This window comes from Poecilia reticulata, linkage group LG15 (assembly GCF_000633615.1).
Source record: "Poecilia reticulata strain Guanapo linkage group LG15, Guppy_female_1.0+MT, whole genome shotgun sequence".
Classification (NCBI taxonomy): Eukaryota; Metazoa; Chordata; class Actinopteri; order Cyprinodontiformes; family Poeciliidae; genus Poecilia; species Poecilia reticulata.
The window spans coordinates 19,420,532-19,433,208 of record NC_024345.1 but is presented as its reverse complement, the minus strand read 5'-3'; the positions used below and the strand labels follow the sequence as shown (position 1 = coordinate 19,433,208).

At 40.8% G+C, this 12,677-nt stretch overlaps 2 protein-coding genes across 2 annotated transcripts; one reads left to right on the top strand and one right to left on the bottom strand.

Moving 5' to 3' along the window:
- Positions 1-1,038: 1,038 nt before the first annotated feature.
- erlec1 (endoplasmic reticulum lectin 1) lies at positions 1,039-8,167 on the top strand. The gene is made up of 14 exons (XM_008429893.1): positions 1,039-1,364; positions 1,547-1,651; positions 2,420-2,500; positions 2,644-2,721; positions 2,808-2,871; positions 3,003-3,049; positions 4,592-4,815; positions 4,904-5,045; positions 5,125-5,286; positions 5,369-5,428; positions 5,984-6,108; positions 6,212-6,289; positions 6,393-6,468; positions 7,362-8,167. The coding sequence occupies exons 1-14, from the start codon at positions 1,182-1,184 to the stop codon at positions 7,431-7,433; spliced, it is 1,497 nt and encodes a 498-aa protein (XP_008428115.1). The 5' UTR covers positions 1,039-1,181; the 3' UTR covers positions 7,434-8,167.
- A 463-nt stretch (positions 8,168-8,630) lies between these two features.
- Positions 8,631-12,103, bottom strand: gpr75 (G protein-coupled receptor 75). The gene is made up of 2 exons (XM_008429892.2): positions 11,118-12,103; positions 8,631-10,833 (listed from the first exon to the last, which is right to left on the bottom strand). Exon 2 carries the CDS (start codon positions 10,726-10,728, stop codon positions 9,085-9,087), a length of 1,644 nt encoding a protein of 547 aa, XP_008428114.1. The 5' UTR covers positions 10,729-10,833; positions 11,118-12,103; the 3' UTR covers positions 8,631-9,084.
- Between the last annotated feature and the right edge of the window lie 574 nt (positions 12,104-12,677).

Genomic DNA, 12,677 nt, shown 5'->3' with positions numbered 1-12,677 from the left:
CTATCTATCTATCTATCTATCTATCTATCTATCTATCTATCTATCTATCTATCTATCTATCTATCTATCTATCTATCTATCTATCTATCTATCTAATGTAATTCTGAGTTTTAGCAAAGGATGAATGATCTTGTTAAATGTCCTCTTCCATGTCTCCGTATCCCACTCTTTTCTAAGTCCTTTCCCTCTTTGTTTCAGAATCTTTGCTGTAATCTTTTTTTTTTTTTTCCTTTACCTTTCCTCCTGGCTCTCTTGATTCACATCCTTGCCTCAACAGCTCCACCATCTGGTCAAAAAATGTTGCTTTCAAATCGTACACACCGTTTTCACCACTTCTGAGAGCACGTTTGCAACCAGCTCAATGAGAACCCCACATTTTTTTAAAGGTCTAACAGTTTTAGAACTGGAGGCGATTTAATTGTCCTCGTGTGTTGGGTACATGGTAGCGGCCACCATCGTGGTATGGAGGGAGAGAATGCATGACAACACTGCAATCAATCAACAAACTTGGTGGAAAATAGAAGAATTTCAGATGATACCTTCTTCAGTTCTGTGTCAGCTTGACTTGTTCTTAAACTCACCCCTTTCAATTAATTATCTCTCTGACTTCAGATCAGAACGTGCATTTCGATATCTTTCCAATAGGAGGCAGAGCTCAGCTATTGAGCTCTTTTCTTTTTCCACTTATAAATTACATTTTAAAATGGTCATTAAAATATGACACCGTGAAGTCTCCAAATCATCTGAACCTTTGTGCATCTGTAAGTTTTCTCGTTTATTAAGCCCCGAAAAGCTTGCTTTTCACTCTTTATTTCTTTATAAAACTTTATTTATACTGTACCTATAAACGCACACATCGTGTAAAGTACAGCTGTGTACATATAAAACATGATTATTTAATTTTATTTGTATTTATTTCATGAATACGATCCAATAAACGCACTTTAACTTCCGGGTATTTATTTATTCAAGCTCCTACTTTTTTGCCACCAGAGGGCAGTGTTGTTACTGTGCTAAACGCAAAGACGGAAAACGACGTGGCACCCATACAGGTCACTTCCTGTGTTTGGCGTAGTGTTGACATCCGCCTCCCACTGTTATTCCTTACGTGTGCCAAACCGAAGTATCTTTTAAGTGATTTATACAGCAGCGAGTGGGCGGTAAAGAGGCTTTCAGCGAACATGCGGAGGGGGCTGCAGGAACTAAGCAGCCGGGCAGGAGAGACGATGGCTGGGCTGATGTTGGTCCTTTTTGGAGGACTATTGGGGGTCTGCAGCGGCGTCTCTGCAAACAGAGGGGGGTATCCCTCATTTACTGATGAGATTCCTTTTAAAATAACCTGGCCGGGTGCTGAATTCAGACTGGTAGGCTTCCTACTTGCTTCATATCACATTCTTTTTTTTTAAACTGTAAGAACCTGATCATACACGAACGTTACTAGTTTATTTTTGAAGGAAGCCTAAGCTACAACGTTAAGGTCCTCTTTTCGTATCCCAAACGTTATTGTGATTCTTTTTTTTTTTTTTTTTTTTTTACCGTTTTGCAGCCAACTTCAGGTGCACTTTACAGTGAAGATGACTTCGTCATCATGACAACTACCGAAAAGGAGAAGTACAAATGCTTGTTGCCTTCACTGTCAAATGGGGAAGAGGTGAGCAATACTAGGTGTTGTTTGGTTCAACTTCAGGGTGTAAACCCTTCATCTTCACCCTTCATCTTTTTATATTTAATCGTCGGAAGTAACGCTTCCTTACTTCAATAGATAAATTAATGAACCACCCATGTGGCATAAACTATTTAATTGTGGAAGTTTTGCTGATCTTAAGACACTTTTATAAGCATAAAGCTTTTCATTATGTCCACCAAACCAATCTGGTAACAGTTCTGTGACTTATTTGATCACACACACACATTAAGTACTGAAGAGTGAAGTCTCAATACTTATTCTTCCACTATGCACTGTGAGTTAGTTGTCTGTTGTAACTGAGGAGATTTGATCTAAAGCAACCAATCAATAGAAACACCGTCTATATTCCCAGAGCGTTGTACAGAAGCAAGAAACTACAGAAAACTTTAAACACGACAAAAACAGAAAGTAATAAAAAGAAACAACTTTTACAAAGTGAAAGATAAAGATCTAAAAAGCATGAAAAAAGTTTAAATCTACAGCTCCATCATAGTGAAAGTTTTATTTTCAAGTATTCAATTAAAATTATTTACGTTAGGACAAATATAGATGAAATAGCGGAGTTGAAAGTTAGATACTAAAAGTATAAATTGCATAAAACTACGGCACAAAAGATCTGTGTAGCTGCATTCATTTTGCACCGATATAACATAGAAACCTTTTAATGATTTGATGTCTCACTCTTTAACGTGTGGCTGTGTTGCTTGTCTAATTTGATTGTTGGTGTCTCAGGATGATGATAAGGGGTACGGTGGTCCCAGTCCAGGAGAACTTCTGGAGCCGCTGTTCAAACGAAGCAGCTGCTCCTACCGGGTGAGACATGAAATTGAAACCATCGTCAGTTAGAGTTCATGCAACGTTAGCAGACCATGACGGAAAATAATCTTCTTTGGGGGGTTTGGGGGGAGGAGTCTTTGATAAATGTAAGCCTCTTGATTTTTAATGCAACCTCGTAGATTGAGTCTTACTGGACATATGAAGTGTGCCACGGGAAGCATGTCAGGCAGTACCATGAAGATAAGGAGACGGGGCAGGTGAGTGGGTTGAGAGATCAACGATAAGATGACATGAATGGGAAGCCGGCACATGGATCCTAAAATTATCATGTGTGCTTCCACAGAAGATCAGTGTTCAGGAGTATTACCTGGGGAATATGGAACAGAGGAGTCAGTCAGCTGATACAGGTGGGGTATATTGTGACTTTGCATCTCGATTTCTGTTATTTGATTTGTGAAATGAGAGTGAAACTCATTCTCATTTTTGACTTGAGTACGAGTTGTGGCTGACCTTTTTTGTTTTTTATTTTTTATTTTAGATCAAGATGAAGAGACAGAAAATGCTAAAACAGCTTCACAAATAGAAGTAAGTAAATTACTTACTTCTGCTCCCTCCCTGACTATGCCTTCCCTGCTTGCTCTGTTTTTTGTCCTGTCTTTCTCTCTATTTTTGGAGCCTTTTTCTGCAAGTCTTCCAAATCTACAAATTATGGATCTGGTCAACCGGTCTCTCAATGCAATTGATCAAATTTTCTCGACGAGAAGACTGGGCACAGGAGAGCCCTCTTGTCCTGCGGGGACACACCCGGCGGGATACACCCTGGATTTATTCATGATAACAGGATTTCTGCTGTTTGGAGCTTGCAGATACCTGGCTTATCGACAAATATGTGACGGACTTCGCCGAACTAGCGAACACTCAGACTGTTGGTGTGGACAGAGACGCAAGTTGGATGCAAGTCTTGCTGAGACTTGCTGCCCAGCTGAGGACTCCAAAACTCACTAACGGGATGGAATCGATCTTGGAGAAGTTGCTAGTTTCGGCTCAGTGGAACGACCAAACTAATTTGGATAATTGGGAACTGAGATGTATCGGAGAGACTTTAGGGAAGATTGAAATTTATAATCTACCCGAACTAAGACATTCTGTATCTGAATTGGCTTTTCCCGTGTTGCCTTGGAAGGGCTGCATATTTCCAATCTCCTTGAATAGATGTAAACATAACGCTCCTTCCCACCTCACCCCCTCCTGTTATCCAAGCAGCTGTGGAGCTGAGCGCTCCCAGGGCCATCATGCCTTGATAACAACATCTTATCTCACTTCTGCCGGGAGGCTGAGCAACGTGGATTTTCATGGCCCCGAGATGTCACCACCTTCACTCATGTCTTTGTTAAACCCTTTGTTTTGTCTGAATGTTGCCATGTGCCCTAATGTGTCCTTTCCTCTTTTTTTTATTTTTTTACCCTGTTAGAAACTGTGGAGTACTCACTATTTAACCCATAAAAGGATTATTTTAGTTTATTAGTAAAATCAGAAATTGTGGAGTACGCACCATTTAGATGAATATTATACAGAGCAGAAAATGACTTAGGCTTAGAATTAGAATTACTATGATCTTAGAATCCAGAAATAATAAACAGAAACAGTCACCGCTTAGTTACTTTTATACTGCTACTTGTTAGAAACTGTGACTACTCACTTTTAACCCAAAAAGGATTAAGAACAAACTTAGAACTTAGCTCATTTTTTTAGAAACTGTGGAGTACTCAATTTTAACCCAGAAAAGGAATTAGATTAATCACTCTTTAGCTTATTTTTTCAGAAATTGTAGAGTACTCACTATCTAGATGCAGAGACCAGAAGCCCAGAGGACACTTTTGGATATAGACTACTTTTCAGACTCCTGTTCTTCCACTTAGTTTACATACGTTACATTAGATTCTTTTTCTTCTTTTGCCCTTTCCTTTGGTTTGTTATTTTTGCTTGTATTTCCTTTTAATTCCTTGTTGCAGAAAATGTGCTATATAAATAAAATTGCCTTACCTTACTTTACCTTATAAAACTAAATTTCCATTCCGATGTTGTTCACATCTGTTTCTTCCATTTTATTTTAAATTTGCTCTTTAGGTGCCCACTAAAAACATCGAAGGTCAGCTGACTCCATACTACTCAGTGGAAATGGGATACGGGACTCCGTGTACATTGAAGCAGAACCTGCCACGCTCCACCTCCGTGTTGTACGTCTGCCATCCAGAAGCCAAACATGAGATTCTGTCCATCGCCGAGGTTACCACCTGTGAATATGAGGTCGTGGTGTTGACACCTCTGCTGTGCGCACACCCAAAATACAGGTAGGACTCTAAAGAACTATTCTAGGAGTATTTCATGTTGAGTTTCTCTGGAATGAAATGGTTTCTTAACTCAATGGATGTTCCTTAGATTCAAATCCTCCCCAGTGAATGCCATCTTCTGCCGGGCTCTGGAGGGCTCCCCCCTGCAGCCCCAGAGGCTCACGCAGTTAGATAAAGAGCAAGAGGAGCTGCTTAAACCACCTTTCAGCACCAATGCGGACATCAGAGAGGTGAGCGAATAAAAGAAAAGTACAATAAAAACAGCGCCCCCTGTGTACAGAGTTTAATCGAGTTTTGTCTTTGTCACAGGAGGGAGTGTCACCGGTTAGAGAGGAAGCTTTCACCTCCACTCACAAACCCATGACTGTAGGGGGGCAGGTTCAGGTCACGGTGGGAACGACACACATCTCTCGTTTGACAGACGACCAGCTGATAAAGGAGTTTCTCAGTGGCTTGTATTGTCTGCAAGGGGTGAGGCGTGTTTTCATGCAACACATAAAGATCATTTCTAAAACTACTCTGTAATTTATGATTATCTTCGTGTGTGTTTCAGGGCGTGGGCTGGTGGAAATATGAATTCTGTTATGGAAAACATGTCCATCAGTACCATGAGGTAAGATGACTTGAATTAAAACAGAAGGCTCAAAGTTAGCTACCTTCAGTATCAATGACATGTTTAAAAAGGAAGTTACAGGAAGAACAGGGATGCTTATTAGAATGAAATGATTTTATACAGCATTTGAGACATATTTGTGATTCGTTCAATCACGGAGTGAGTGTAAGTATAATCGGATAACAGGAAGGCTGAATATGTTACAGCAAAGTTGTTTTTTCTTTATCAGCTGGATTTAGACTAAGAAGGCACCAATCAGTCAGCCACGGTGGCTATGTGGATGAAGGACGATATCCTTCATCCATCCATTTTCTTACATCCTTACATCCCTAGTGGGGTCAGGATCGGTGCTGGTGCCTATCGCCAGCGGGACATTTCAGGCGAGAGGAGGGGTACGCCGGCTTATTGTTCTTGAAGGACAAAAAAATTACATTTTTCAAAATCACAAAACAAGAAGTCAATCTTAGCTTGATCAATGCATTTGTATTTCAAAGGTTTCAACAGTCCTCTCAAGTCAGTTTTCTTTGTCAGATGTATTGTAAATCTGTGTTTCAGGACAAAGAACAAGGGAAGAACATCGTCGTGGTGGGGAATTGGAATGCAGAGGAGCACGTTGAGTGGGCGAGGAAGAACGTTGCCCGATCCTACCAGCTCAAAGAAGATGGGGCACAGAAAGTCAAGTAGGCAATTTGGATTTCCTCTAAGAACCAGAATTCAAATTACTGTGTTTTGAGTGTTAACCTTTTTCCTTTTTCCCCCCCACTTTTCTTTGCACCATCATAGGGTAGTTTCCCACTTTTATGGACACGGGGATTTATGTGATCTGACAGGAAAGCCCAGGCAGGTTGTTGTAAAGCTCAAGTGAGTCAGTAATCTATAGGAGGAACGAGTAACATCAATTTAAATCAACATAAGTCACCCAATATGTTAATATTTGAATTAATTCATAATTTGTCTCTGACAGATGTAAAGAATCTGAGTCTCCCCACGCTGTCACAGTCTACATGATGGAGCCTCAGACTTGTCAATATGTGCTTGGGGTAGGTTTGGTTGCTATATTGAGAACATAATTGGTAACATGTTTTATATAAGTGACAGTAACTTGTGGGCCTTAACAAAACACAATGTGATAAGTAGATTGGCTAGTATCTCAATGACAAGTGATGTAGCATGTTTGTACTCTCCTGGTTGTCATGTGGGTCATTAGGATCCCCATCAATAGGATTATCCTTAATCCTCTGGTTTGCTGGAATTGTCTTTTTTTTTCCTTCAGAAGTTGCAGAATGACTGAAATATCTAAAAGGCATCTGTGAAATGATGGAGATTTAGTGCAATAGTTCCCAAAGTTCTGGACATAAAATCACAAGGGTGGGGTGTAAAGATCCTTTACAGTACTAACTGATAAAGAGGAAAACAGTAAAATATATATAAACTGCAAATGTAGAATGCATTGTTACTGGTGGGTAACACTTCTAAAACAGAAAATGTAAATACCTTGATTTGACTTAAGGTTTCCAAAAAGCTGTTAATCTGTCTGTTAATATTAAGCAATTTTCTTTCAGCACAATTAATGGTGGCTAAGTAATGCATTTGCTAGGTTAGTGAAGGTTACACACTACTTTTTATGGTGCTAAGTGTAACTTTTGAATTCACTGTATGATGTTCCCTAACAATTGATATTAATTACTAAATAGTAAACTAGAAAAGAGGCTGGAGTTTCTGGACTTGAAAAAAGTGCCAGCTAACGTTTTATTCAGAGCTTGCAATAAAAACCAATGTTCTGATTATGGATATCGCATTTTTGGTCGCTAAAAATGGTTGGGAATATCCTATAAATAAATAAATGGGAGTACAAGTTTTAATATGTTAAGTTTGCTAAGCTACATCATCACTCAGATTGACATCTAATTTGTTTTATTTATCCTTTGCTTAGGTTGAGTCCCCCGTCATATGCAGAATTCTCGACACAGCTGATGAGCACGGACTTCTGTCCATCCCCGGTTAAGCTGAAAATATCCGGTGACGGTGTTGAGGCATGGAGAACGACAGGACTTTTGTTAAACAGGGGCCTGTTGGGTGAAAGTAGAGACTTTGGATGTTGTACTAAAAGCCAAAACTGTGGTTGAATCTGATTGTAAGGCTGGACTCCATGTTGCCCAGGAACCCCGGCCCAGCGCAGACGCGGCCCGCAGCCTGCAGCCCGCGATGTGACTTAAACTGGCTTTTAATGAGTGAAAAGGGGCTCATGCTTCACCAAAGGGCAGCGGATTTAATGCCTGAACTCCATATCTATGCTTCTCTTCAGAGTTAATTAATTGAAAACAAGATTTGATGAGTCAGGGGATTTTTTTTTTTGTCATTCAGGGGAATCAACTCAGCTCATGGTGGTTTTATTTTCTCTACTGTGCATTTCAGAGTGTGTTTGAGTGAGATTTTAAGATGACTGGTTACTTGTGCTTGCAGATTTAAAAAAAAATAAAAGTTTAGGATCCTTTTGCAGCAGGAAGAGTGAATGTGTTGCCAATTTACAGAATGAGTGTAAATTATGCATGAGAGTGTGATGTGCATAAGCAGCAAAAGTTTGAATGAAACATTTGAAGAATGTACAGAATGTATATTGGTTCAAAGATATTCTGTGGTTTTATAAAAAAAATGCACACTGGGGAATCTTATTGCTGCTGTATGAAGGGGCATAAACCAATGCATTTGATGCAGAAAATAAAATGACATGGGAGTTCATTGGTTGAGTTTCATTGCTTCACGGGAATATCACCTTAACAAACAGATTACTCAATAATGATAATATATCAAAGTTGTGTAGCTCATTTTTAGGATCCTCAATCACGCTTTATAAAGGAAGGAAACGCATGCCAGATCAGAACACACATCAGGCTTAATTTATGGAAAATTTGGTTCTCATGGCAAATAACAAACCACTAGAGGGTGCTGGTATTCTGTGAATTGTAATATTTACTTATGAAACTACATTATTGTGATCTTTGGGGGCACATCAGAAAGGATTTTTTTAATCATCGCTGTCTAGTGGTTAACTATATTAACAGTGCAACTTGTCATTACTGTCCTATAAAAGTATCGAGAAATCCACAGAATTAAGTAAAGGGGCATCTTTTCCAAACCTGGTTAGAATCATGAGTGACATATTCATATAAAAAGGGTATTTAAAAAAAAATCATACCACAGATCCAAAGCACTTGCTGACCATTTATTGGGTTAGAAAGTCTGAGGTTCACAAATACATTTTCTTAAGAAGCGAAAAGTTCATCAAGGTGCAAAAACATGCCACTGACGGTTGTGTGGGCTTGTGCAGGGTATTTTCGGTAGCCTGGCATTGCAGCAGTCCAACTAGCTGCTGTGCGTGGCAATAATTGAAATAAAACCTTTCGATTTGTGGGTTAACAGCACATGCGTGCACAACATTTCTGTGGAACTGTCTGTGAGAGCAAAACCAAAAAAGGGATCAACACTTCCTAATAAAGTGGTTTCTTCTTTACTGTGTCAGGGACAAAGCTTATGATTTTTGACAAGCTGCAGAGGTGAATAAAGTTACTGATTCCAATGCATTAAAAGAGCCATGTTGTCTTTAGATGTACAGTAGACTTAAAGCCATAGTGAAACTGCCCAAAAACGTTCTGTGGTCAAACTGAAGGAATGGGAATCTGGTGTGCTGAGGTGCTGTCGAAGTCTTGCAGTGCATCTTGGTGAGTGTGGTAGTGCATGGCTACATAAGACTTGACAAAAGCAAATGTCTGAGAGCTAACAGGATGCAGGCTAGTAGGGGAACTGGGTCCCGCAGAGGGACTGCTGTTGTAAATACTGTAGTACGGCTCAATACGGGTATTCATTGGAGTAGAAGTGCTTGGGAGGCGAGGTTTCCGCACCCCTGTGGCCCTTGGGCTACTATCGCAATCTCTAGAGCGACTGGGCCCACAAGCCTGGTCCACTAGCCTCCTGGGTGGCTTTGGCGAAAGCACATAAGCTGAGTTGGTTTCATGATGGGAAGACTTATTGCGATTGACTTCCAGGCTGCCCTTCCCCATTGCATGGAGGCGAGTCTTTTGCTTGCAACAGAGAATACCCAGTGCGGCCCACTGAATGCAGCAGAGCACGCGGCGGCGAAGGCCTGCACTATTGCGCGAGTACACAAATGGGTTGATGCCCGACTTGAGGAAAATGAGCACAAAACCACACAGTTCAAACTGGTAATGTGTAAAGTTGCTTTTTGGCGACAAAACGTCCTGCGCCAGTGAAACTCCCATCGGCAGGCAGCAAAGCAGGACAGAGAACACAATCACCACGCAGGTGACAACTGCCTTTGAGTCTTTGGCTGTGGCCAAGTTGACAGAAGAAACTATCTGACAGCAGGTGGCTCCTTGGGCTGCTCCTGGGACTATAGGTTGGCTCATTCGGTTTGCATATGCATGTGTCTGTACATTTTGCAGTTTGTTGTAAGTCTGGTTGCGATACAAAGGAGGGCCTTGAACGGCACACTGCATGTTCTCAAAGCCCGCTGCAATGAGAGGTGCAGGCTGAGGTGGGCATGTGGCATCTACACTGATAATCGGACATTTCCTTACTTGTGCATTTTTTCTTAGTGTCTTAGCAATCATGAGATAGGACACAGACACCACAGCGACGCAAAATGCAAAATCTGCCAGGTAAACATACAGCACAACCCTGGCTTGTCCACTTCCCAGTCCAAAGTGCGGCAAGCAAGGCCCATCTCTGCGAGGGTACGCTCGCATGGTCAGGAGAGCAGCCATGGTGAAGCTGGATGTCCACAGGAGAGCGGTGAGGGCCAGTGTGCAGAGGAACGAGGCGGTGCGGTTAGGCTGCTGCCCCAAAACCATGCGAAGTCTGTGCAGGGCAATCACTGCCACCGTCTCCAGGGACATGATGATGAACCCCGAGCTGGTCAGGTGGAAGGCGAAGCAGAAGCTCTTTGACACACCATCAGCTCCGCCGGCGTCCAGAAATAGCACCAGTGCAAACATGGGAGCCGTCACGCAGCAAATGAACAGGTCACAGAAGGACAGGTTGAGGATCATAAAGTCAAAGTTGGTGCGGAACTTGCGAAAGGCCGGGTCGAAAAAAGACAGGAACACCACAAGGTTGCCATATGAGCCCATAAAAAAGATGAAGATGAGGAGCAGGGAGCAAAAGGTCAAGGTGGCAGTGTGGATCACGGCCCAGCCTGAAGGTGTCTGTATACCTCCGGAGCCATTGAAGCTCTGTTGTCTTGGCACATCCACCAGGTCTGATGGTGAAAGTGTGTTGTTCATTGTATTGTTGGACGCTTACATGGATTCCACTGTCATCAGATTCAGCAATATTCCTCTACATGGAAGGAGAACATGATGATCTCAGCATCTGAGTCTTCATTATTCCTTAAAAAATAAAAAAAAGATACAAAGGAACTATTAGTTATTGCTATATGTTGCTGCCTTACGGCCCATTTTAGAAAGATAAAGCCTTCATAAAGGCTTACTGGTTTGTTTGTTCTACAGATTATAATGCATGACTGGTTTTGAGCAATTATGAGCCATTTAAGAACCCCACACCCTCCACAGTCTGCAGTAATCCAAATAATACATGCACATCCCCGTTTTCCTAACGGAAGCCAATTATACCCCGTTTAATCGCTTAAAAAAATATCTGCAAAGAGAATAACCTGTAATCGATCGCGGGTCCGTCATCCTCATCTGATTACAGCTTTTCTTCCCTTTAAAGCAGTAAGTGTGGCACCGTTGCTAAGAAGAAAGAATAATAAAAAAATGTCCTCAGCAGCAGCGGCACCAACAGCAGCAACTCATGCACAGTACAGCAGCGTGCTGGCAAAGACACGTTTCCTGAAGCAAATGCAGAAATCTAAGTAAAAAGAGCAAAAGAGCGTTTATGGTCGGCGGCAGACTCGTTTTTCTCAGCGATAGGTGCATCAATCCATTCTCTCACAGGCACGACAGCCGCTGGACGTGCGTTGAAAAATGAGTATGAAGTCACCGTCTACGTGTCTGGGCATGAGCATAACCACTGCATCCAAGAGGTCCGTCTTAAAAACCAACTGCTCCTTCCTCAAAATCCAAAAAGGTAAGAACAACCAGTGAGGGCATATTATTAAAGGGGAAAAACGCACGTAGTCCCTGTTATGGAAATGTAAGAAAAATGATCACCCACAGCAACCTATCTATTTTGAAGACGACAAGAATATTCTTGACGCAAATGCTTCATAGTGCCAGATTTATTTGGCTTTCATACATTTAATAATCTGCTCTTACGATGATTGGAAGGCATCGCGTGCATTGCTATAAATTACAGCATCATCATAAAGCTAATTTATGCCTGTTACTATATTATTATGCAAGCTAAATAATATTGTGTTACTGAAATAGTGATGAGTTTAGCTGCTAATAAAAAGTAGGGTATAAATTATATAAAGAAAGCAGCTGTTAACACGGTGCTAAGTGCAGAAATATTAACAGAAAGTTGAGTAGAAGGAAAAAATGGAGGCATATCAAGGTTACAAATGTAGCTACAATTACAGCCTTGATTTTTTTTTTAGACTTTTAGTAAAACAGAAATTTCAACAAATGTGCTAAAGTACTATGGTCATATGCTGTTGCAAAAATTAAATGATAGTTTCCATCCTCACCAGGTACTTACAATTTTCCAAGTTGTAAGTTAGAAATATTAATAGATCCCCAGAGGCCAGAAACGTCAGAGGTCTGTTACAACCGTAAAATATAATAAACGGCTTTAATTAAATGTGATAGTCATAGTGAAAAATTGGTTATTGGTACTGTAAAACCTGTTGGTGAATGTTAGGAGTATGAAAGTAGAAAATACTGAGGAAAAATATTAGCATTTAGCAGTTAATATTAGCATTAACTGTTAAATGTTATTAGCATTTAACAGTAGGTAGCCTGGTCATTTGGCAAATCCCACTGGATTTTTAAATGAGAAACTAGGAGTCAATCTGAATTGCTGTAGACGGCAATCTTACGAATTAATAGTACTTATTTCCAGCTATTAGTCCTCTCAGTTTTCCAGTGAGGCCAAGATAAATGTGCCTGAACACCTTATGTCTTAAATGTTAGTAGCTCTATATCACAGTTCATTTAGATTCACCTTGCAAATAACAGTACGGTAATCATTTTGTAACTTGGTTATAGTTCATGCATCAGTTTGAGAACTACAGCTGTAGACTAACCGCTCTTACTTTGCATTACCAGTT